Consider the following 24,869-nt stretch of genomic DNA (forward strand, 5'->3'; position numbering starts at 1 on the left):
CACGCACAATCTCCACGCCATTCCCAAACTAGATCATACACAAAAGAAGTTCTCCACGCAGAACAGAAAAACCTGACATAGCCAACCATTCTGGAATCAGAATTGACTTTGTTGCAGAGACTCAGTCGTTGTCACAAGAAGAAGCGAAAGAAAATTATGATGTTCGCCAAATACCAACGTCCATCATCCACCCTTGAATTACAGAAGAACTGTTCTAAAAAACTCTGTAAAACCCGGATGGGTGGAACCTGATCTAAACTATATTTTATGATTGGATAAATTAAATGTTTTACCAATGTAAAGTATTTAATATTAACCAATCATGATCCATCTAACTAACAACCCACTTATTTGTAAGTGCTGAAGTTACTTGTAATTTCAGCACCAGAGAGATTTGAATTTAACTTAGAAATTAGTTGGACTCTCCCGAGCACTTCAGCAGCCGCAATAAACCAGTATACCCTAGATCTATTGAGCCTAGCAGAGACTAGTTAAACAACCTGAGACTAGATAGTATAAGAGTAAGATTAGGATCGGTATTAGACTAAGAAGTTGCACGAATCTATCCGGCCGAAAATAAGATAGCGTGACGAGCAGACGGTGTACCCTATCCGAAATTACTCTATGAGTTACACTTCGGTCCTAACTCACATTTTTTACCAAGTTTTGATTTTACCAAGCTTCAATATTTTAGCAAGATAAAGAAGTAGGCTATTGTAAAACGAAACTCTGATCGATTATCCGAGCAATGTTCTTCGATCTGTCATTCATAGGGAAATTGTACAAACCAGGGTTTATGACCCTATGTGGCCGAGGGAACTGGAAATATTGCACATCAATTGGAACGAGATATTGCATCAGCTTGTCAAACCCAAAATGACCATGAAGTGAAATTGACACAGATGATTTGAAATGAAAGATTTAGTCAGGCGCGAATAGGTGCGAGTCATAAGGAGACATATTTCTATAATAGCTTCTTACAATATATATCTTTATTAATGGTTGGGAGGTGTTTAATACTAGCCAAAATTTTTCACAATTATTCCTTAAAAAATATACTGGAAAAACTGACTATTTCATTAATCATTTTTACAATATATAGATTAAAGTTGAATTCAAACACTAATAATTTTCAAGAAAAAAAATTAGACCCAGAAAAATGAGAGAATGAAATCATTACTGAACTAAGAAGTTCCACGTTTCTACCCGGTTAAAAAAAAACAACATGACAAACAGAAGATGCACTCTATACACAGTTACTCCATGAAATAGATATCCATTCTCTTCTCACTAGCTTTTTTTCCAAAAAAAAACCTCAGATTTTTGGCCTAAAATAGTTTTAAGCGCTAATAATCAATTGAAACACCTTGAATCAGCTCGATAATTAGCTTAAAGTTATCCGAAAAAAAAATCAAAAATTTAAAAAATCTAGCCATACAATTCGTATATTATGGAATTTGTATGACTACGATTTGTTCATAGACCAATTAAATGGTATTATAGAAATAACTTTTTCTCATAGAAAAATTGTATGGAATTGTATGGCAATCTTTTTTAGTGTTTTGAGGTTAACTCGGTTCAGTTTTGAGGTTAACTCGGATCGTTGTTGAGTTAATTTTTCTAAAGAAACATTTCGAAAAAAAAACACTAATTGGCAGGACTTTTTTCTGCATCAGAAACTTGCACGACGTAATTGTTGGTTATTGAAAACAATTTACATAAGAATTTATTTCAATTTTCAAATAAGGAAAAGTTAGGGCATTATTTATTATAGGCGGCATAGCTGACAACTCCAAGTTTTGGTATCAACTTTCACAAGTTTGTAATTAGGATTCAAAAATGAAATTTTGGCATGCGAGAGAGATGAAGATAGATTGAGAGGTTTTGGGTTTTCATTTTTTTGCCATTTCTAAAATCTCGTCGTGTATCGTAGCGCGAGACATGAAACTGTTCAGCTTTAGGTCAAGCCGGCGTTTGGCCAACCCTCGCCCTGTGAGGTTTTGGTTCGGCCTGAAAACTGAAATGCGTGAACAAAACACGACCTTTTCCTTGATTCGAGGGAACATTTTTGATAATATGTTTGCTATTACTTCCGTTTCCGAAATCTGTTCGATTCTCAACTGCATCAAAAACAGCTTCGAGTTATCAAGAGCCTCGTTGACGTCTTTAATAACCAGACCGGTTAGTAAATTGAAGGTTATAACTGTGACGGAAACGACGAAGAAGATCGCGAGAATGAGACGTGGATTGTATTGACCCGAGTGGGTATCGAGTCCCATATCGGTGGAGTCTACGCTTCCGATTGTCATCACCGCTATCTTCATCAGGAACCCCTGGAAATCATCCACTTCAACTGTCTGTGAGTCGGGGGCGTATAGCGCATAGAAGGTAATCCCGAATGAGAAAATAAGAAGAACGAGTGGGAAAATGACCCCTAGAAAACTAACGAAAGCGTTTTGGAACATGATTGAGTAGAGGCCGAGGATGGTGCTGCGTTGTATGACCTTGAAGAAGTTTTGCCATGTGACTGAAATCAAAATATTCTTTATGTGACTTCAAACTTCTAAATGCCAAAAAACATAAGCTCAATAACTGTGACAATCACAGATGTTTTTATACTTTTATAAAACATACTTTTGGGGTGCCTCTTTTTTTATCAAATTCCGGAAAAAAAACTATTATGAATGGACAATTTGAATGAGTTTTTTTGATAGAATATTCCCTCCTTTATCAGATAGTTAAGTTTAGTAGTTTTTTATAACTTTTATAAAAAACTACTAAACTTAACTAACTTAAATAATCCTTCTCAATTTCAAACATTAAATGATCAAAAGCTTAAGAGAACATAAATCATCAAAAAAACCATGAAAGTGGATTCAACTTACCGAGGATGAGGAAAGAGAACCAGCAGAACTTCTCTCTGTAGTTCTTTTTCACTATCTCCGGAATCTCCTCGCAATTCTCATACTCTGGCTTGCAATTCTGCCGGAAGGCTATCAGTGCCGCCAGAATGATTCCCACATAGAGTACAAACTGTATGTAGTTATAAAACGACGACATGTATGCTCGAATGCCACCAAAGATGTGAAGGAAGTGTAAAAATAACGACGCGATTCCCATGAACAGCAGTCCTGAAAACACGATTGTGTTGTAGGAGCCCGCTTTCCATTCTAGAATCGCGACTGTAGTTAGCAGAGCGAGCAAAAAAGCCCAAACCATTTGCACTCTAAAGACCAAATTGGGAAGCTTTCTCCAGTGATGTCGTTGCAACATCTTCATGATCGGGTTTTGAAGTAAATCAGGACTGTATTCGGACGCTATTCGTAAGATATCCGAGTACTTTTTATCTTCGGTGTTTGAGCAGAACTGGACAGAAATCTCTGCGTCGTTTATTATCTGCCAATTAACCGCCACTTCCAAATTATCGTCATGGATACCCCAGCCAGAGCATACGACCATAGACTTTATTATGGCATCTGCGACTATCGGGAACCTTTTGACAGCTATCTTCAAAATTTCCTGGTCCATTTTTGAGTACTTTTCTTTGAAGATGTCGTGGTTGTTTGCAGGCAAGGATTCGACCCACTTTACTTTTGGATCTGCTTCCAGTCCAAGAAAGGCTAAAAGTGTTTCTTCCCGACTGAAGTGTTCCATCACTGTCTTACCACGGTCACTCCGGATGAGAAGCCAGTTGGTGTCCAGGGGCGTTTTGTCTTCGCCTTTGAGACTGTCGATTATCTCTTCATCTAGACACGTGCCTGCGAGACAGTGAAGAGGAGTTCGGCCATTAGAGTCGGAAGTTTCCCTGAAGTCATGAAATATAGTTTTCAAAAAAATTTTGAAAGAAAACATGTACTAGTTTTGATATTTATAATTAACTTATAACATTCAACATCGCAAAATGATATCAATTTCAGTACTGATTTTTTTTCATTACTTGAGTTTTTGAAAATTTTTCGCGTATGAGGTTTTTTTTGTTACTATATGCAAAAACTCATTTAAAGAACCTGCTTATTTAAAGCGCGCGTTTATAGTTCAATGTGAAAATGAGTAGTTACATTTAAAAACGAAGAAAAGCAGCAAAAAATGACCGATAAATTAAATTTTGACTTACGCCAAACACGTAAGGTCAGCGCGGCACGTGACTTTAGGGGTCAAAGGGTAGTTGACCAACACCATCACTATATCTTTCAAACCCTTCTGACACGCACACATAAGACATTTCCACAAGACATAGCGCCCGCCATATTTATGTAGACACTTCCCGAACGACTCATGTTCTAGAATATTCTTAAGAACGTCACTGTTGTTTGCAAAGACACATGCCATCAAAGTATCCTCGAAGTTTTTCGAGTTGATCATACTGCCGCCCAGACATTCTTGAAAAAATTGACCAATCAACGCTTGAGTTGACCCCGATTTGTCCTTTTCGATTGCGTGCAGCAACGCGTTGCAACTTTTATTTCCTGAATTCTCGACAACATTGGCACCGGAATTGATAAGTAATTCTATGTGTTCGGAGTTTTCCATGTAAGCGGCCTCTTTCAGTGCTGTTTTTGGACCGTGTATCAAAGTCGTTGTCATTTTGTTAGATTCAATGTTCGAATGGTTGAGCAGAATTTCCAGAAATTTGACTCGTTTACATCTAGCTGCGACCATCAAAGGCGTGTCTTTAGTGGCCGCCTCGACATTGACGTCGCATGATTTGTGTGACGAGAGGAATTCGACTATATGATCGCGTTCTAATTGAATAGCGAGAACTAGTGGCGGGATTCCAGTCAAGTCGGGTTTGTTGATGGGCACTCCGTTGTCTACCAAGGACTTGACAGCCCAGAAGTTTCCTTGAATTAAAATTTTAGATTTTAGTAAATATTACAAATTTCTCTCCTTAAAATAGTTCATCGTACCAAAAGAATCTCACCCCCTAACCCGAACTCTCGAGATTTTGGTTCAGAAACAAGGACCCGTTTTTCGATCAAAAAAAACTGTATTTATCAACTATCTATATGCAAACTTATCAGTAACGGGATGAAGCTTTCTACAACAGGGGCAATGTTGAGGGGTTTTAAACAGGCTTCGATGAAAAGCGTACACAAAAAAAAACTGATTTTTTGGCAAAATTCTTTTTTCAATTTGTTCAGTTTTTGAGAAAAGTTTCCTTCTGTGATAGCCTAATCCTTAAACATTCGAGATTTACAGGATTTTCGGATTAACTCTTCGGATTTGATCAAAAATTTCAATAACCAACGACAAAGAATGCTTGCTATTTATGACAGAAGCCCAACAGAGAAACTTTATTAAGAAATTAAGTCTCAACTTACGTGATATTTAGCTCAACTCGATACTAATCGAAAGTGAAGAATAAAGTTTAATCCGAAGGTACGCTCTTGATATCGAGCCGGTCAAACTATACCAGCTCCTCCACACGCGGCATATTAGTAAGTCATATCAACAGTTTCATAAGTTTATAATAAAATGAACATGGGTTTATACCAACCGAAAATAGGACAAGCCACCCAGGTACAAAAATGATAACAGTTCCAAAAGTAAGAAATATTTACACAGACTTATACTGAAATAAAGATCCAGGTTATTCGGATGCTTGTAAGCTTGTACACGATTAGAGATTGTATATGTTTTTTCAAAGAGCAAGCGGAAAAAACGTACAGCCGACAGAAAAAATACAACGCGAAAAATTAATTTAGCAGCGCTGCTTGGCTGCTATATACTGGATATTGCATACAGAAGGCAGGAAATAAATCTATCACATTTACTCCCTTTTTTCCACCCTCTTTTTTCGGTCCGGTAGATTTCAGATACTTATCGTGCTGAAATTAAATTTGTCTGCTATATATGCCTTTTCGTTTTCAGATGAGCAATTTTTCTGTAATATTTCTTGCAAAATCGTCTCGTCAAAAAATATTACATAAAAAATGTATATTCGTGTACAAAAAAGCATATAGCAGACAATTCTACTTTCCATAAGTACCTGACAATTTTGAGATGAAGTGTTCATTTTTTCAACAAACTCCACAAAAAATTAATTAAACTGAGTTTCAGCTTTTTTCAAGCCTGACTGTTTTAATCTGACACCTTCTTTTCTCCCCTACATGCATATTTTTACCTGTTGGTCAATGGTTGTGCAATATAACTTAGCTATCTTGGAGTAATATTAATAATTCAGAGGGGATGTTGGAAAAGTGTGAATGAAAACCCGCTGTCTCAAAAATTACGATAAATTGGATTAAAAATATCCCAATTGTGAACAAAAGAGAGGTAAACACTTGATAAAAAACAAACCAAAATGTAATATTTTTAAGGTGATCAATGAATGCTACCTCTATGCGCCAAAGTTTCACTTATTCACTTTTCTGCAGAAGTTAGAAATAAATGCCTGGCTGTCTGGGCATGAGGAAAGGAGAATTGAGAAGCGTGAATTTTAGCTTCCTGAAGGAAATAGTAATTGCTACAATATTTCGAAATGTTACCGAAAAGCGGAAACCAGGAAGCCAGAATGCCGCAAAGTGGAAATCATGAGCAAATTTCATCCGAATATTCAATCAATTTACGGAGGCGGCAACTGAGACGAAAATCAAACTAGACGCGTTTTGGAAATATTATAACAACCTCCTCTTAAAGCGTTTTAGAAGGGACGAGGATGATAATTGTTCCGACTTTCGATACGAAAGTAACGGAATATTTGTGCTCGGGGTGGGTTTATTTTTCTTCAGACAAAGTTCGACTTTTTAACTAGACATTTTTGACGGAATTTTTTTATATCATTCAAAAGGTATTGTTGTCCTGAGCTTAAATTTGAAAAGATATTCCACCTGTGATAATTTTTCGTAAAGTTATTAGGGTTTAAAGATTTTTTAAAGATTTAAAAGATTATGAAGGTTTGAAGATGATTTTCATAAAAAATTTCAAATTTTAGAAAAAAAAATTTTCATTTTATTTTATTTCATTTAATTTTTTCATGTTATTACTGCTTCTCCATATACCTTAAAAGGCAGTCCGAACATTCAAGGCTTCGCCCTGATACGAGCAGTCTTGTTTGGTTTTAATATAGATTTTTCAAGCTGCCAATCAGCGATCAGAATCAAGTATTTTACCCACTGCGCTATAAGAAAAATCTTAACTAAGCCAATTCAGGAGAAATGATAACAAACCTAGTCGATCAAGGGAGGTTATCTTGCAAAGTCTTGCAAGATAACCTTCTTCATTGAAAACTTTTTTTTCAAGATCTTTGAAGATACGATTTTTTTGGGCAAAACCAGCTTTACACGCGAAGACAACCAAGTAGCGTTCGAGCAAGAAGGAAGCAATCTTAGCTACAAATGCATGAGTTACATGACCTGTTTCAACTAAAAATGAGATTAAAAAAACGGACGACAGACCCTAATTTTTTTCTAAAGGCGCCTTCAGCTCCAATATATACTATTTTTGAGGGGGGAGCGCTTGACGAAAGAACGCAATTTTTTGGGGAAAATTTTCCAAAAAGTGACTAAAAACGCCTTTTTTGGCTTGTTTTTTTTTCAAAATTTGCCTTCGGCGCAGAAAGTTTGGTAAAAATGTAAAAATGGGGTCTCTATACTGATTTAGGAGAGCTCAGAAAATCAATTTGGTCGACCTAGAAAAAAAGTCGACAAAATCCCCCCCCCCCCCCCTCGAGAAAAACTTAAATCTGCCCCAGTCACTGAACATGGTACGATGATTCTCTGCATAACTTAATTTCGCATGAAAACAAACAGCATAACTCAAATTATTTTTCTTCTTAATTCGAGCAAACTGAAAAGAACTATAAAACCTGTGCTTTAAAAGAACCGCAGAGTTTTAAATGAGTCAGAGTTAATTTAATTACTCCCAAGTTTAATGAGGGTGGAAAAAATTTCATTTAGTTGAAGATGCTTGGTGTATATTAGTCTTATGGAAGTGATAGCTGCAATAACGAACCTGCTTTTATTGCCTCTGAGAGGGCCTTTAGCGCCTGGTTCGATCCCTTCGGATCCTCCAGGTAGAACTTGCGATAACGCACCAACAGCTCTGGGATCAAACCACCGTCTTGTTTTCCTTGATCTTTGTCCCCATCCGTACAATAATTAGCAGCCGCTATCTCTATCAGGCTGTCCAATTCACTCGTTTCCTGAAAAAAAAGTTTAAACATATAATTGAGTAGTATGGCGAGTTAAAACAGCCGGTCGCATTATCTGGACCGAGACTTGACAAGCGTTAATTGCTTAAGACGGTGCTGATAGTGCAAGTGACTGTAAATGCATCAGACCATAGCAAAACTTAGAAGCAGTTTAAGTATTCAGATATTTGTACTAGACAAGTTAAAGAGTGTTTTTTTTTTTTCAAGAAACAGAGTTTGAGGATCCGATTTAATTTCAGTGCTTTGCTTAATCAAAATTATGACGGTTATTTTGTGGTGAGCACAGGAGTTGGGATAGAGGAGACATTGCGAGTTAGTTGTGAGCTCCAAAATAAAAAAAACTGAACAAACATGCTACTCCTAATTGAATCTCTTTCAAAAATTTTTACCTTACTTTCAATTTCAAATACAAAAATAAATTTTACGTCTTTGAAAGCATTTTTAGTCTGTCTCAATTCTGATAGGATTGATCTGTGAGCCGCATTATAGTTCGCAGCCTACGCTATACGTTAAAAAAAGACCGGAAAAATATGAGTCTTAATTATCCTAATTTAGTTAAATTGGAAATTTTTCTAAACACCACAGCCTTGCAAAAAAATGAAACATATATTTTTTAAATTTTGCTTTTAGAACATCAAAAACCTGATTTATGTATTGCGAGATCCTGAGTGCTTTCTTGGCTGATATTTTTTGACAAGCCCGCGCTTTTTTTTCATTGCGCTTGTTTGATATAAGAAAGAGTGCAAGTCAAACAACGCCAAATTCTTAACCAATTTTCTAATTTTTGGAAATAAGGAAAAAAATAGCGTGAAATACATTTTCTCAACACTGAAGCAGTTAGACTTCATCTGAATAAATCGAAAACGTATTAGGGTAGGCTTTAAAAACATGTTTCTGATTACAGTGTAAGACAGATGATTGGGTAGGATAAACAAAATAAAAAGGAATGAATTAGAGCAGACAACCTCTGAAATGAAATTATGCCGCCGTTTCTTATTTTTTTTCGTCACCAACAAGATACTCACATTACCATGGTCTTTTTGCTTTTGAAAATGAAAACATTTTTGTCTACATGAAAGCTACACTTAAGTTTTTCCGGCCCATTATTTTTAAAACTGATCTTTGCTAAGTTTTTTCTGGGTTAATTTTGGACCAATTTTAACGTATTAGATAAATTGATACGCTAAAAATGAAATGCACAGCTATTTGTTCTGACCACGTCACTGAATGTGACTGCAAAAAAATTGAAAAATTTTTCGCCAGATCTTAGCTACGCTATTTTTAGCTCTGATTGTTTCAATGGGACACCCTAATCCGTGCGTTTTTTCAGGACGCTTAGTAGATAAAATTTTCAGGACGCTTGGTAGAATAAAATCATTTAGGAATGTTTTATCTGAGTTTCCAACAACATGGCCTGTTAGCATATGTTTCTCGACAAGAATCCCACAAAAATGATTTGAAATTGACTCGATCATTTTTGTTCAGACTATTTTGAAAAACGACGGAAAATTTATATGACGGAATGACCAAAAAATGACGGTATTTGTGATGAGTATTTGTGCTGGGGGAGGGGCGGTATCTCCAGACCAATTTCGACTTTTTAACGAGCCATTTTTGGCGGATGTTTTATACTTTTCGAAGTGTATAGTTTTTTTGAGCTCAAATTTGAAACGATTTTTCATTGTGACCTTTTTTCGTGAAGGTATAAAATATACGAAGTTTGTCTGGAGAAAAAGAAACCACACTGAGCACAAATATTTAAAAGCGGTCAAAAGAATGAAGCATGCAATTTCTTCTGTTCAATATTTATCCGAATTATGACACTTTGCACTTTACGTAGCGTGTTGGGGATCAAAAAGAGCGTGTGGGGGATGATTTTTTTTTTGAAATTTTTATCTTTTTTTTAAACGAACTCTTATCCATAGGCCTCAAAGGGCAGTCGGAACATTCAAAACTTTGCCTTCAAACTTTGCCGAATCATTTGGTACTTTGCATAGCGAGTGGCGCGAAAAAGTATCAAAAACAAGTTGAATTTCATTACTGGGCCAAACTGTGCATTTTGTGAATTGAAAGCGGATTCCGCAACAAGGACGCTCCTTTTGTCCTTCTTTTGCTCTTTCTTTTCTTTTGATAGTTCCGAAAAATTTTTAACATGTTCACAGACTTGTCTCTGGAAGCCAGGAATATAGAGACACAAAATTGTGCGCCTATCCAGTCCACAGTTTGGCCTCGTATGTTTTTTTTCGAAAAATTTTATTTTTCTTAGAGCAAAAACTACTTCATAGACCATAAAAGGGAATCAAAACATTCAGGGCTTCACCTGACAGTACTAGTCTTGCTGTTCCGACTTTCGTAACGAAAGTAACGGGATATTTGTGCTCAGGGTTCGTTTATTTTCTTCAGACTATTTTTGACGGAATTTTTAAATCTCTTTCAAAAACTACTGAGCTTAAAATTGAAAAGATATTTCACCTGTGATCATTTTTTTAAATTATGGGAGTTTAAAGATTGCCATTTTGGACAATTTAACGCGCGATATATTTATGGTTACTTATGCGTGAGCGGAGATTTAATCGGTCTTAGAATTGATTTGATAATGGATACTACAATTTTTTCATGTTATTAGAGCTTAAAAGGCAGTCGGAACATTCAGGGCTTCGCCCTGATACGAGAAGTTTCGTTTCAAATTGGGATTGCACAGTTTTGCATATTAGATAATTCCGTGTGCAGTTCGAAAAATTTCAAATCTGCGAAAACAAATTTTTAGGTCGCTATTGGATCTGAGTGTTGCCAAATACATTTCGCGAATTCATCTTAAGTGCTTGGTCTATTTGGTGTAGACGAACAACTAAAAAAAATATTGTATGCTAACAAGCTCACATGCTTAGCTAACAAGCTAACATGCTTAATGCAGCGCCCCAGTTACTAGAACTTTAAAGGGTAGCTTTTTGTTGGATTAGGTTACAAAAACATATTGAAAGCAATACTCAGGAGTCTAAAAGAACAATACTTAACCGATTGCTAAAAAAAGCAGATAAAAAAAAATAAACGGAAACATGATATACAAACTTATTGTTCCGACTTTTGTAACGAAAATAACGGAATATTTGCGCTCGGGGTGGGCTATTTTTCACAGACAAACTTCGACTTTTTAACTAGCCATTTTTGACGGAATTCTTTATTATCATTCAAAAGGTATTGTTGTCCTGAGCTCAAATTTGAAAAGATATTTTACCTGTGATCATTTTTCGTAAAGTTATGGGGGTTTAAAGATTGCCATTTTGGCCAATTTGGGACAATTAACGCGCGATATATTTTACTGAGAAACTAACCATTTAAGCAAAGCTTAATAATTTTGAAGATGAAAACTATTTTGCAACACCAATTAAGTTTACACCTAATCAGAAAAGGTTAATAACTGTAATTATTATTATTTTAAAAAGCTTGCGGCGCGAATGGTTACACAGTCCTTTGTATTTGACATAAAATAGACCGAAAAAATTTTTAGTTACCTTTTTGACTAGTTGCTCTTCGTTGGAACTTTCCAGTACTTTCAGTGCAACCGAAGCGTGATTGAATCCAGCTGCAATCATAGGCACTGTTCTCTCTGTTTTGGCAATCACTTGCATCGGGTTCGCTCCCAGATGGAGCAGCGCTGGAACTAGTTTGTCCAGACCCAACACCGCACTCCATTGGAGAAGGGACAAACACCTGTTTTTAGTCTCGTTTCTGAAAAATGTTAGCTTTTATCTCAACTTCTCAATGTCTCTTTTTGGTATCTTTTTCTCGATTTACAAGATTTGTGCCTATTATTTGGCTCTAACAAGATGTCGTAATGTTGTGAGCATTTTTGATTGATTCTTTGATATTGTAATGATTTGAGACGCAGTTATAGACAAATTAGATCGAAAAAAAGGTTTATTCGTTTATGCAAAAAAAGTTTGAAGAAAGATGTGAGACAAGGTTTGTCTTGTCTGTGTTTACTTCAGTTTCTCCAGCTTTTTGGCGTCTTCCTTGTGTTTGATCTCCATCTGAACAGCTCCAAAGGTGTCGCTGAAACAACATTTTTTCAAATATTGCAAAAAAAAGAGTTTTTTTTTTAATTTTTGGGCCGAGAATATATTTCTGTCTTTATCGTGAAAAATAAATTGATGACCGCGACATCATTCAAACTTGATTGATGGATGAATTGCGGGTTTTTTTCCTTCAATAGTCTAAAAGTTTTACACTACATTCTCGACTCAGGTTCGTTATGTTTCCCAGGATTTGCAAATTTTGACCCGGTATTTGCAATTCGACTCAATTCGTCCGGAAAACAGTAACAGTAACTTCTAATTTCATGTATATAATTGTACGAACAAATTTCTAAAGACCAGTTAGACTTGGATGTTCTTCATGAGCGATTCGTAGACTGCGCCGAACTAAACGCTGCACTGCCTCAAATACTTTGCTTTGCCCGTTTTGACGGCAATCTCTAATTGTTTTCTTGTTTTCATTTTTTTATAGTGACGTGTTTTTCCATCCACCAAAAAAGTCAGAGGCATCACGAAAATTTTCTGGATTTTTGTTGCAAATAGAAAAGTGCTGGCATTTTTTTTTTCAAAATTTCAAAAGGTATTTGAAATTTGCAAAAAAAACGGATAGAAAAAACATGAGAAAAATTTCTAATTGCTACTAAAAAAAACTTGAATAGTTTTGAAAAAAAAATAAAATTAATGCCGTTAGTTTTTATAATTTTCTTGAGCAATTTTGAAATTAGTTTTTTTAATGGACATTACTGCTTGCAGCACTAAAGATAATTTGTTGAGTAGAAAGTTTTGCTCAAGTGACAATTAAGCTTACTTATAATATGATCAAGGCTACAAAATTGATCATTGAAACCCATATAAATACGTTTGAATTCCTGAAGTGTACATTTTAAAAAAAATGATTTTGATTGACATTAAATAAATTTCAGTCAACCAAAGACGCTTTTTGTCATTGCGAGTATGTTTTGAAATTGCGTTCGGCTTTATGTTTCAATTTTTTCTGTTCAAATTTATTATTCAACTTTGAGTTCGGCTATAGGGTCATCTCGACCAGCTATTATTGGTTGAACAATGACACGTGCTCTGCCCACCTCGGTCAAAAATTAAACCGCAAAACTCACACCGGGTTTCAAAAGTTCGGAATTTTTTCCACTTTATTTGATTGTATTGATATGAAAAATGAAAAAAACTGCTCGTATCAGGGCGAAGCCCTGAATGTTCTGACTGCTTTTTAAGGTCTATGGAGCAGCAATAACAGGAAAAAAACTAAGTTTAATAAAATAAACTTAAAAAAAACATTAAATTTGAATTTTTTGTGAAAATCATCCCCCCCACCACACGCCATATAAGTACAAAGTGATAGATTTCGCTCTTAGTAACAAATCAGTTATGGCAAATAAGTTTCCTTCAGCCAATTTGGAACAACTTCTAAGACGAAATAACTCTCCGCTTGCGCGTTAATAGCGCAAAAAATATTCGAAATAATTTTGATATTCAAATTATTTTGAAGAAAAAAACCAACCCGAGCACAAATATTCCGTTACTTTCGTTACGAAAGTTGGAACAAAAAGTATACTAACACGGCACAATCGATATTTGCAGTTCTGACTGCTGTTTGAAATAGCTGTCTCAGCGCCTTCCTCCTCTCACTTTCCCCATCACACGCCAAGTCAAGCACTTTTTCTATGTCGAAACCTGGAGAAAATGATAGTCAAAAATTTAGGCAGAAACCTGAAGGAGGTAATTGGATGCTTGTGATAAATCAGTTAACCAAAACCTGGACAAAACATTGATTAAATTTCAAAACCTTGATGTAATTCAATTTTGTTTTGCAATTTTCGTGGAAATACAGACCAAACTTATTGCAAAAATTCAAAGTTTTTCTGCAAACAATGAGTTGCTCGTCCCAAATGTAATTGAATAGCTCCTGGAAGTTATTTGTTGCAAGGTATGATGCAAGAATTATTTCTGGATATTTTCAAAACAATGCTAATTTCAGATGGAAATTGTGTTGGTATTAATCAACTTTTGTCATCAAATAATCATTTTATGTAAACAACTTTTTTTGCGATTCTAACTCTATAGAAAGTTTTGTAGCTAAAAACTTACCTGGCGGAAACGTGGTCTTTTTCTTTGCACTTATTTCCTCGTTAGCTGGGTTGTTCATATCAATAACTACGTCATTTGAGTCGTCTGAAACTCGTTCCACATGTGATAGTCCGCTCTTTGCTTCTTGCAACTCTTCTACCATGTGATTATTATCCATTGGCATTAACGGCACTGATTCGGGCTCTGTACTCGACGAGGGTCCCGAATTTGAATCTGGTTTTGGGCCCATTTTTGATGATAGTTTTTCAAATGAAACTTGTTTTTTTTTGTGTCTGAAATATTGCAATATTTGTGTGAAAACTATTTAATGGTAACTCTTTGAATGAAGATTGCGTTTTAATGATTTATGTTACAGGCAGACGTTCGTTTGACAAATAAAATCCAAGTTTTGGGTTTTGACGATAGCAGCAAGTTTTGACAACAATAATCGATTTAGACGCAATTGATAGCTGGTCAAACAAGTTCTTTGAATGTGTAGCAATCAGCGATCCGTATCAAAACATGCAGTTCTGATAAAGCTGTCACAGCATGTATACGCCACAATCCAATTAGCAAAACTCAAATAAATTGGCGTTCAAAGCAGCTTATTAGTCGTTCGACTGAACTTGTAGCGTTTTATTTTGCAAAACGAATATATTTTTGGTTACTATGTAAAAATAGGAAATATTTACAATTTGTTTTATCCTTGCCGCAGATGTCAATAACTGCATTGAAACAATGGAATTTAATTTTTCAGTTTTTTTGAAAATTTTGTTAGAAAACAGTCTGAGCAATTTTGTTTAAACAGGAAATGAAAGGTAACCTAATTCCCCTAACGCGGATAAAAGTTATTCTTTTTCAAATATGCATTTGGGGAGAGCGCAAGAGGAAAATTAGGTTACCATAAGGTGCGTCGCTTTCATATATTGAAAAATAAACATACGTTTCAAATATATACCTGTGACTCCCTAATTTACCTGCAGCAGAAATAGTACCAAGGAACCTTATTAGAGAGAGGGACATTACTCAATTAGGCGAAAAGTTACTTAAGATATTCCCAAAAAAGATACTCCAAAGACTTAGGGCAATGAAAAAAGGCTAGTCATTTTTTAGTCTAAAAAAAGCGGCAGGGTAAGAAACCGATATTTATAATATTAAAATGTGGTGGTCATATAAAAACTTTGAGGTATTTATGTGGGTATATTGGGCAGAAAAATTCAGCAAGGGATTAAATTCGAGGACGGGTAAAGTAGATCAGGTATGTGACAGAAAAGTAACAAGTTAATGCATTTTCAGGTAGCCATTGCTGCGTCTTTTTTGACTTAATTCACCATGGTTGAATATAATACAAGGGTAATAAAGTCAAAATTATACGGTCACCTAGCCTTTTTCAGCTTCAGCAGCTTTTAAATTAAGTTATTAAAGGGGTGACCATTGCGCCGCGTAAAATATCATTTTAAAAAAATTGATATAAAAGCTCATGGGTAAAAAATAGATAACAGACTAACGTTATTGCATTTTTTATTTCACAAAAAGACAAAAAAAACTTAGAAAGTTACATGCAGAGTGAATGACTGAACGAACGTACAACGTATGCACTACTTACCAGTTGACAAAACTGCAAAAATATGAATCACATAGAGTAAAAGTTTTTTTAACGCGATGTGATTTTTATGAGCCAATTTAAATTATAAGTCATTAGCTCAGGTAGAGTTTTACGCCCATTAATAGTAGCTGACAGGCCTAAGCATGCAAAAAAAATCAGCATTAAGTCCCCCAAAAACATAAAGCTAGTATTGAAGTCAGTTCTGTCTAGTCCCCCTGTCATATTTTTTCGCATTTTCAAAAATTATTCAACTGAACAGTCCAAACTCACTCTGAAAAAACTTGTTGCTCCGACTATTTTTGAAGAAAACAAGACAGTTTGTATAAAAGGACAAAGCCATGAAGGTTCCGACTGCCCCTTTATCCATATCAAATAGTTTTTCGGAAAAAGAAAATATTGAAAATTTTGAAAATACCAAAAATCAAGTATCAAAATTATAATGATTTTTATAGCATAAATCAGAATGCGGTCGATTTTGCCATTTTGAAACTTTGCTAAAAAAATTGGAGGTAAAAATATCTTCTTAATTTTGATTTCAGGGAAACGATATCTTCGATAGGGCATAAAAATGTTTTGTTGAAAAAGATTATTTCAATCGCCGAAAATTGACTGAATAAAAAACTCACATTAAGCATAACTATTCTGTTTTCTTCGAATGACGCAGGGGCGGATTTAGGGGGGGGGGCGGACGTTTCTCTCTCAGGGATTCGACCCCCTGCCGACCCAAAAAGTCTCCCCCTTAGTACTTTTTAAGAATCCATTTTTGGCCGATCGACCCTAATATTTTTCTAAAGTCGCCTTCGGCGCTAATATATACTAACTTTGAGTGGGAGTTCGCGCCAAAAAACGCGATTTTTTTTGTCAAAACTTTCCAAAAATCCAAAAAGTGCCCAAAAACGTTTTTTTTTACCTGTTTTTTCAAAAATTTGCCTGCGGCGCAGAAAATTTGGCCACAACAGCGTCTTTTTAGTGCTCTAGGAGAGCTCGGAAAATCAATTTGGACAACCGAAAAAAACTCGTCAAAAATTTTCAAATTTTTTTTTGAAAATCCGCCCCCCCCCCCTCGAGAAAATCCTAGATCTGCCCCTGGAATGACGTAAAATTTGTGCTCGGGGTAGCTTTTTTCAGACAAATTTCCAGACAATTTTTAAAGAGACATTTTTGACATAATTTTTTTAACATCAGCGGAAAGGTATTGATGTCCTGACTTCATTTTCAAAAAGATATTTCACCTGTGATTTTCAATTCTAGCAGTTGCATGGTTCTTAACACCATAGAGCTTTCTAGCTGAAAATCAGAATGACCAATTAGAGTCGAGAATCGTTTCAGGGGAATTACATTTATACAGGTTTTCCTTACTTTTCTCTGTCGGAAGTTATTTGAGAAAAAAATCATATGGAACTGATAACTTCATTTGTTGAGTTCTTTGGCTGTTATAACCAATTAAACAGTCTGGCAGGCAATCCACTTCAAATTTGGAGAGTCATTTTGAATTACCAAGCGCGTAATGTGGTTTTTGCGATTCGCAGACGATCTATGGTCACTTTTCGAATTGTTTTCACTTATTTCAGAGATTAAGTTATGTTGAGCGAAACTCAAAGCAGTTTGCTTTGCCTATGGAACTTTCGGATCTGTGTAACCAATTTTGAGTGGTGTGCTGCCAGTAGGTGGACAACAGCGTAAACAGTCAGTAAGTAGACAAAATTGACAATATTCAAACTTGAAAAAGGATATTGGAGGTAAAATCCGTCTTAGAAATCTATCCAAATTAGCCTGGGTCATACAATTGGCCGACAAACTCGAATCATTGGTCGAACCAGGTTGAATCATGGGTCAAACAAGCTTGAACGGAGTTAAATTATGGGGCCGAGCCATGAGTGGCATAGGGTCAAATAATGGGTAAAATTTAGCGTTTGCCGATTAATCTAGTAAATATGTGTGGTTGATTGGTAGTTAGCTAGACCAACATATTTGCTGATCATGTACACAAACTTTTCTGATTTTTTTTTGAAATCCGAGTGATGACTTGAAAGAATCAAAATTACGCTAAGGTTTAAAACAAAATTGTCAACTAACACGCAATAATTATCCCAAAATGATCATGTTCCGACTTTCGTAGCGAACGTAACGGAATATTTGTGCTCGAGATGTTTTTTTTTCTTCAGACAAACTTCGACTTTTCAACAAACCATCTTTGACGGAATTTTTTTTAAATACCATTCAAAAGGTGTTGTTGTTTTGAGCTTAAATTTGAAAAGTTATTTCATGTCATGTTTATTTATGTCATTTTTTTGGTAAAGCTATGGCGGTTTTTAGATTGCCATTTTGGCCAAATTGGGAGAATTAACGCTCGATATATTTCGTGCTTTTAACGCGTACGCGGAAATTTAATCCGTCTTAGAAACCATTCTAAGTAGGTTGAAGGAAGCTTAGTTGCATTAGTTGCTTTGTTAGTAGGAGCGAAACCTTTCTCTTTGTACTTAATATGGCGTGTGGGGAATGATTTCAACAAAAAATCTCAAAATTGAAAAAAAAAGTTGTTTTTCATTACATTTAATTTTTTCACGATATTACTGTTCCATAGACCTTAAAAAGCAGTCAAAACATTCAGGGCTTCGCCTTGATACAAGCACACTTGGCTTAGTTCCGATTTGAAATAACTTTGACTTCACGAAAAACTGTCACACATAAAAAAAAGTATTTAGTTTTGATATCAAAACAATAACAAGACTGGCCGTATTAGGGCGAGGCCCTGAATGTTCCGACTGCCTCTTAAGGTCTATGAAGCAGTTATCACATGAAAAAACTAATTTTTTAAATAAAAAATAAGGATTTTATTACTCTGAGATTTTTTGTGAAAATCATTGCCCCACACATCATATAAAGTACAAAGTGATAGATTTTGCTTGTAGTAACAAATCAATTATGGCAAGTAAGCCTCCTTCTACCAATTTGGAACAACTTCTCAGACCAATTAACTCTCCGCTTGCGCGTTAATAGCGCGAAAAATATCACGCGTTAATTGTCCCCAATTGGCCAAAATTTCAATCTTTAAACCCCCATAACCTTACGAAAAACGATGACAGGTGAAATATTTTTCCAAATTTAAGCTCAGGACAACGATACGTTTTGAACGAAATAAAAAAATCCCGTCAAAAATGGCTAGTTAAAACGTCGAAATTTGTCTGAAGGAAAAAAACCCACCCCGAGCACAAATATTCCGTTACTTTTGTTACAAAAGTCAGAATATTAACTTCAGATGTTCAAACAAATTTCATTCAGAAATTTTAGAAAAAAATGAACTCGCACTGAACAAAAAAAGTGACAAGCGTATTTCTTAATGTTCTCTGAAAGTCGGAACGACAAGAGTAGCTCGTTTGTTATGGTGATAACAAGTTTTGACAATAATTGACTTCATATTTGACAATAATGGACTTTTTATGATACTACACTTGACCTTCTGCATTTTTTTTTTGTGAGGTAGTACCGAAAAATCGACACATATCCAAAGTCCTTCTCACTCTTGGAGAGTGGTAGAAACAATAAAAAGTAGTGATTATTAGTTTTATCCGAGAAAAACTGTCGAATTGAAAGCTTTGGACATTTTGGTCCCAATTCGGATGTTGCCGATTCGGGTAAAAAAAACTCTCCGAGGCGCTATCAATGATTTAATCCATTAATTCATCTCATGAGCAGGATACTCGTGAGTACTGAGTCAGACGGGTATAGATCAGATCAAGCGGAGCTATACATCAACGAACGCGAACAGAAAGAGACTATGGGAAGTAATATTCTGCTATGATCAGTCAGTAGAAGTACAGCAAAACTTGTCAGAAGCTAATCATTTGAATGAACAGGGACAGACCAAAATATCCCTCATTCATCTGCCCAACTTAACTTGACTTTATTTCTCTTTCATAGATCATGGACCTTTTTGAACGTGAAAAAAAAACGTAGAAAAATTGTTAGATTTGAACTTTATTCATAGTAAACAATGATAAAAATAAGCATCAAATGTCAAATATAGCGTATAATGACATACAGCGCATAAAATGACACAGCGGATAATGCCGCTTGGGCAGTTAGCGTAAGTACACTCTTAAAATGTTCACGTGTTCTTACTTGAAAAATTGCGTGTTTAAAAAGACCACGGAGCTACTTGAAGTTTCAATTAAAACACGTAATTTTTCAATTGTTTTTTTTTTCAAACGTAACAACGAGAGCATTGAATTGCGCACGAGTTTTAACTTGAGTTTTTGTGGAAAAAAAACATGAAAACTCAAGTGTTTTTTTTAGGTTATAGTCGATTGCTCGGCTCTTTTCAACTTCGCTCCACATTTCAAAGCTTCTATTCAGTAGTTGTTTTACGTTTTATTATTGCTAAATGCGTGATGTTACGAAGATAGTTATGATAGGAATGAATTTGTTCACAATAGTTAGTTGGATCACAATGCCAAATTTCACTGCATTATGCCTATGTTGAAATGGTTTTTTTAAAGTTGAATTTCATATATGGGGAAAGTGGAAAAGAGCCGATTGCTCACATGTTTTTGTACATTCAACTTATACTTGAGTTCCAGCGAGTGATGTTCGCAATGTTAGGGCACCTACTGGGAGTTCATATTTACTTGGGTATTCCATCATAGCAACCCAGGCCAAGAAAAAAACGTGTATGATAAATGTCTAAACAGTGTTGGATAACGATATGTGTGGTAAAAGTCAAAACGAGCAAAATAACATTTTTTAGCACAAGCACAAAAGATTGAATGAATAAAATTTAAGGTCCAATCAAGAAAGTTGTTACCGTTGAACGCCAAGTAGAGTGGAATTACGACGGGATAGTGGATTAGTTTTTAGTCTAATTTAGTCTAATAGTCGAGAAGATATCATATAAAAACACATCTAGAACCGATACCTACATCTAGAAAATATCAAAAGCTAATCAACTAAATTTTTCATTGTTCCAAACTCATATATGGTAGGAATAGAAATTTGAATTTGGGTGTGTTCAGGGGCGGATCTAGGATTTTCTCGAGGGGGGGCGGATTTTCAAAAAATTTTCCAAAATTTTGACCTTTTTTTTTTTAGGTCGACCAAAGCACTGTTTAGCCCCTATGTTGGCTAAATTTTCTGCGCCGAAAATGATCAGAAAATTATATAAGGGCAGGATATTTGGGCGAGGCAGGATATTTAATTTATCCTGCTCATGAGATGAATTAAATCTTTGATAGCGCCTGAGAGAGTTTTTTTCACCCGAATCGGCAACATCCGAATTGGGATCATAATGTCCAAAATTTTGACAAAAAAAATGCGTTTTTTTGGCGCGCGCTCCCCCTCAAAAATAGCATATATTGGCGCCTAAGGCGCCTTTAGAAAAATTTAAGGGTCGGTCGGCCAAAAAATGGATTTCTGAAAAAGTATCAAAGGGGGGACCCTTTGGGTCGGCAGGGGGTCAAATCCCTGAGGGGGGGCGTCCGCCCCCCCCCCGCTTCCCCCTAAATCCGCCCCTGGTTGTGTTTTTCCACGTAATTTTGACTGACAATGTGAGAAATTGTAGAAAGAGGTGAGATATCAAATTTAAGCACTTCTTGTTGTAGTTTGAGCTGCAATAATAAATGTTACAATTTTTTTTTTAATTTTGAGATAAATCGGATAGCTTTTTTGGGCAAAATTTCGATTTTTATGAGATAATGTATGTACAATTAGTTAAGTTTTATCCAGGGGTTGAATATAATTTTTTCGAGGGAGGGGGCGGATTTTCAATAAGCTTTCGAAAATTGTGTCGACACTTTTTTAGGACCAAATTGATTTTCCGATCACTACCAGAACACTATAATGACCCTATTTTGACAAAAAAAAATTCGCACAGGCAAATTTTTGAAAAAGCAGGTAAAAAAGCCGTTTTTGACGTTGCTTGGAAAATTTCGCCAAAAAATTGCGTTTTTTTCGGCGTGCACTTCCCTTCAAAAGTAGTTTATATTGGCACCGAAGGTGCCTTTAGAAAAAATTTACGGTTGGCCGGCCTAAAATGGGCCTTTTGGTAGGTGAAGGGTTCGAATCCTTGAGAGGGGAGGGGGATGTCGGCCCATTCCCCACTCTTAAATCCGCCCCATATTTATCTAATGCAACTAAAAAAGAACATGATTTATTTCTCACCAATATAATTACTTTTAAAAACGCAAAAAACGCTCTCCTAAAATTCAAGATCAACAGCGTGATTTACCCTTGCATCCCACTTTCTTTTCCTGAATTTTTTTTCCTATAATTACCACAGTCAAATGTTGTGCTGCTTGCAGAGCGGTCAGCTAATCGTATTCGAAATTTGATAATACTTCAATAAAATAATTTTGTACAGCCCTAATAATCCAATCACTGTTAAAGTCTTTGCCAAAAGTGAAAAAAGCCCCTTTTTGACCTTTTTTGAGAAAAAGCCCCTTTTGACCTTTTTGATAAAAAAACCTTTTTGACCTTTTTGAGAAAAAGCCCCCTCTCTGACCTTTTTGTTGACAAAAGTTACATAAGCTTAATTATTGATTTAAATGTTTTTAAGAGTGGAAGTTCTTTACCCTAAGGGCATGGGGGAATAGTTAGCAAAAACCCATGTATGAGTCAAGATTGACGTCTTTTAGCCTTGTGAAACTTAAGTTCTGAGCTTCAAGGCACGGTGCATATACAAAACAGACCCATACAAAACAGTCCAATAAAAAATAGTCCGAAAAAACATGTAATGGAGGAAAAACCGGTCCAATACAAAACAGCTTGGCTTAAGGTCGGCGGTGGGCGCGCTGCGAGCGCGTCGCCACTTCGCGGCGATAACCGGCTCTAAATTACGTATTAAGTCGTACACTCTATTGGCAGGCTCGCAACACGTTGGCGCGACTGCGGCGGTCACTATTTTGTTCATTATGTTTGTTGAACAAAGGAAAATTCTCGGCGTACCGGCTTGTTAAAACAATTATTATTGGGACTTTTTTTCAAACTGTTTTTATTGGAATGTTTTTTTAGTTCATTTTCAGGGTGCCATACATGAAACCGACGGGACTTGAAGCCGAATCGTATAATGAGGGACTTCAAGCAGAACATTTTGAAAAAAAGTTATGAAATATGATTAATTTGAAAACTGTTTTGATCTCAATTTTCTCAATTTCATCAGCTTGCTTAACAAATTATTGGCTTCTTAATTATTTTTGAGCCTCTAATTGATGTTTAGGAATATGAAAATCTGAAACATTTTTCATAGGGTTTTTAATGTGTATAATTTATGCATTTCAAAATCCGGATTATCTAACTTTCTGATGCCAAACTTAAGTGGTGCATTGTCATGAAGAACGCTCATGACGAACTGTACTTGCCTATTTTTTTTTCAAAATAAATATTGTAATGATAAAAATTATCGTTTTTTGGTGATTGTAATGTTTAAATTTCGGCTTGAAGTCCGTCGGCTTGTTGTCCTGGACCCCGTTTCCGGACTGTTTTGTATGGGACTGTTTTGTACAGACACGCCGCAGCACATCTTATGGTTTTGTATCAAACAGCAAAATACTGCGACACAGTAAGAGCTTACCTTTAAACCAACTGGTAAAGAAACCAATTTTTAAACAATATATGCGTTGGAGCCAACAAAATTTTCATAAATACTGGAAAATTTTGGTCTCTGCTTGGAATGATTTCAAAATTGAACAAAAACTACTGTAGACGTAATTCAGAAATGCAATAGCGATTTATTCAGTTTTTAACCGTAAAATGTATTCAAAATACATAATGACCAGATGGTTTTATTGGCGGTTTATGAGCAAGAATTAAATTCTGTGTGGTTGATGCAAAAAACAATGAAACGAAAAAAACTCGCCACTTGTATTAAGTATACATTACAAGCGACCACGTCTGTTGCAAAGTATCAGTGCAAAGCAAATTGTATTGACTCGATAGCTAATAAATTGTGCTGAAATTTTTTGAAGTTTTATGCCAACTAAGTTAAAAGCGCTATTAGGAATTTGCTCAACCAAAGCTTTCAATAAGTTTGCAACGAGTAAGTGCTTATATATTTCACAATCACTTCTAGTTTCAACTAAAATAGAATGGGAATACAGTTTTCCCAAAGTTTCAGTTTAAAGGCCAGAAGCTACCAGTGAAGTGTTTGTGTTTGGATAAAATTCTGATCACCTAAATCCAAGTTTTTCCGTGCCGCGTTTATTGATAAGAGCTGGAAGAGTGTTCTAATTTGTGTGTCATTGGTTCACTCTCAGAAGCGCACAGAAAACACGCCAATAGCTTTTCGGGTTAGCTTTGAATGAACAAGATTGTATTTAGCGCTAGAATAATTTATGGCATGTTTTTATCCCGGCCAGGGCCAGGTTGTGGTTTTATGATCAGACGGTGTTTGATCTTTGGTATCTTTGGCAAAGATCACCGATCTTTGGTATTTTCTGAGCCAAAGTATGCAAAACCAAAAAAACGTCTGCTCGACCCCTCCGGCGAACCAGGAAAGCTTATCCGCGACCAGCGCAACCGAAGCTTAAAGTATCTCCGGCCGACCGACCGGGCGACTCCACTGATGCATTACAAAATGCGATTAAATGACATGGTAAAAGATCCCGAAAATCTCACCCAGCTACAGGGGCGGAACTAGGATTTTCTCGAGGAGGGGGGGGCTGATTTTGAAAAAAATTCAAAAATTTTGTCGACCTTTTTTTTGGGTCGACCAACTTGGTTTTTGAGCTCGCCCAAATCACTGTAAAGAACCTATTTTAACAAATATTTTTCTGAAAAAAGAGACCAAAAAGGCTTTTTTAATTTTTTTGGAAACTTTTGAAAATTTTGACCATAAAATTTTTTTTTCGGCGCGCGCTTCCCCCTCAAAATTAGTATATTTTGGCGCCCAAGGAACCTTTAGAAAAATTTTGGGGAGAGAAATTCAAAAAAGTACAAAGGGGGGAAACTTTCCCTTTGCGTCGTCAAGGGGTCGACTCCCTGAGAGAAGCGGCATCCGCTGCCC

At 35.9% G+C, this 24,869-nt stretch overlaps 2 protein-coding genes across 2 annotated transcripts in view; both read right to left on the reverse strand.

Annotated features, from left to right (window-relative positions):
• LOC134840350 (F-BAR domain only protein 2-like) overlaps window positions 1–24,869 on the reverse strand; it is a 284,611-nt gene that overhangs the window by 145,448 nt on the left and 114,294 nt on the right. The window lies entirely within an intron of this gene.
• LOC134840345 (uncharacterized) lies at window positions 1,711–24,043 on the reverse strand. Its single transcript, XM_063856108.1, has 9 exons — window positions 23,439–24,043; window positions 14,290–14,561; window positions 13,761–13,875; window positions 12,137–12,205; window positions 11,665–11,881; window positions 7,954–8,143; window positions 4,115–4,841; window positions 2,886–3,805; window positions 1,711–2,527 (listed from the first exon to the last, which is right to left on the reverse strand). The coding sequence occupies exons 2-9, from the start codon at window positions 14,516–14,518 to the stop codon at window positions 1,893–1,895; spliced, it is 3,102 nt and encodes a 1,033-aa protein (XP_063712178.1). The 5' UTR covers window positions 14,519–14,561; window positions 23,439–24,043; the 3' UTR covers window positions 1,711–1,892.

This window comes from Symsagittifera roscoffensis, chromosome 2, assembly GCF_963678635.1.
Source record: "Symsagittifera roscoffensis chromosome 2, txSymRosc1.1, whole genome shotgun sequence".
Lineage (NCBI taxonomy): Eukaryota > Metazoa > Xenacoelomorpha > Acoela > Convolutidae > Symsagittifera > Symsagittifera roscoffensis.

Excerpts from the sequence above, each read along its gene's own strand:
- LOC134840345 (XM_063856108.1), bottom strand. The coding sequence starts at position 14,518 with ATGGGCCCAAAACCAGATTCAAATTCGGGACCCTCGTCGAGTACAGAG. Across the intron at positions 11,882-12,136 it reads AAAAAGCTGGAGAAACTGAA|AAACGAGACTAAAAACAGGT; the intron begins GTAAACACAGAC and ends AACATTTTTCAG. Across the intron at positions 8,144-11,664 it reads AAGAGCAACTAGTCAAAAAG|GAAACGAGTGAATTGGACAG; the intron begins GTAACTAAAAAT and ends CTTTTTTTTCAG.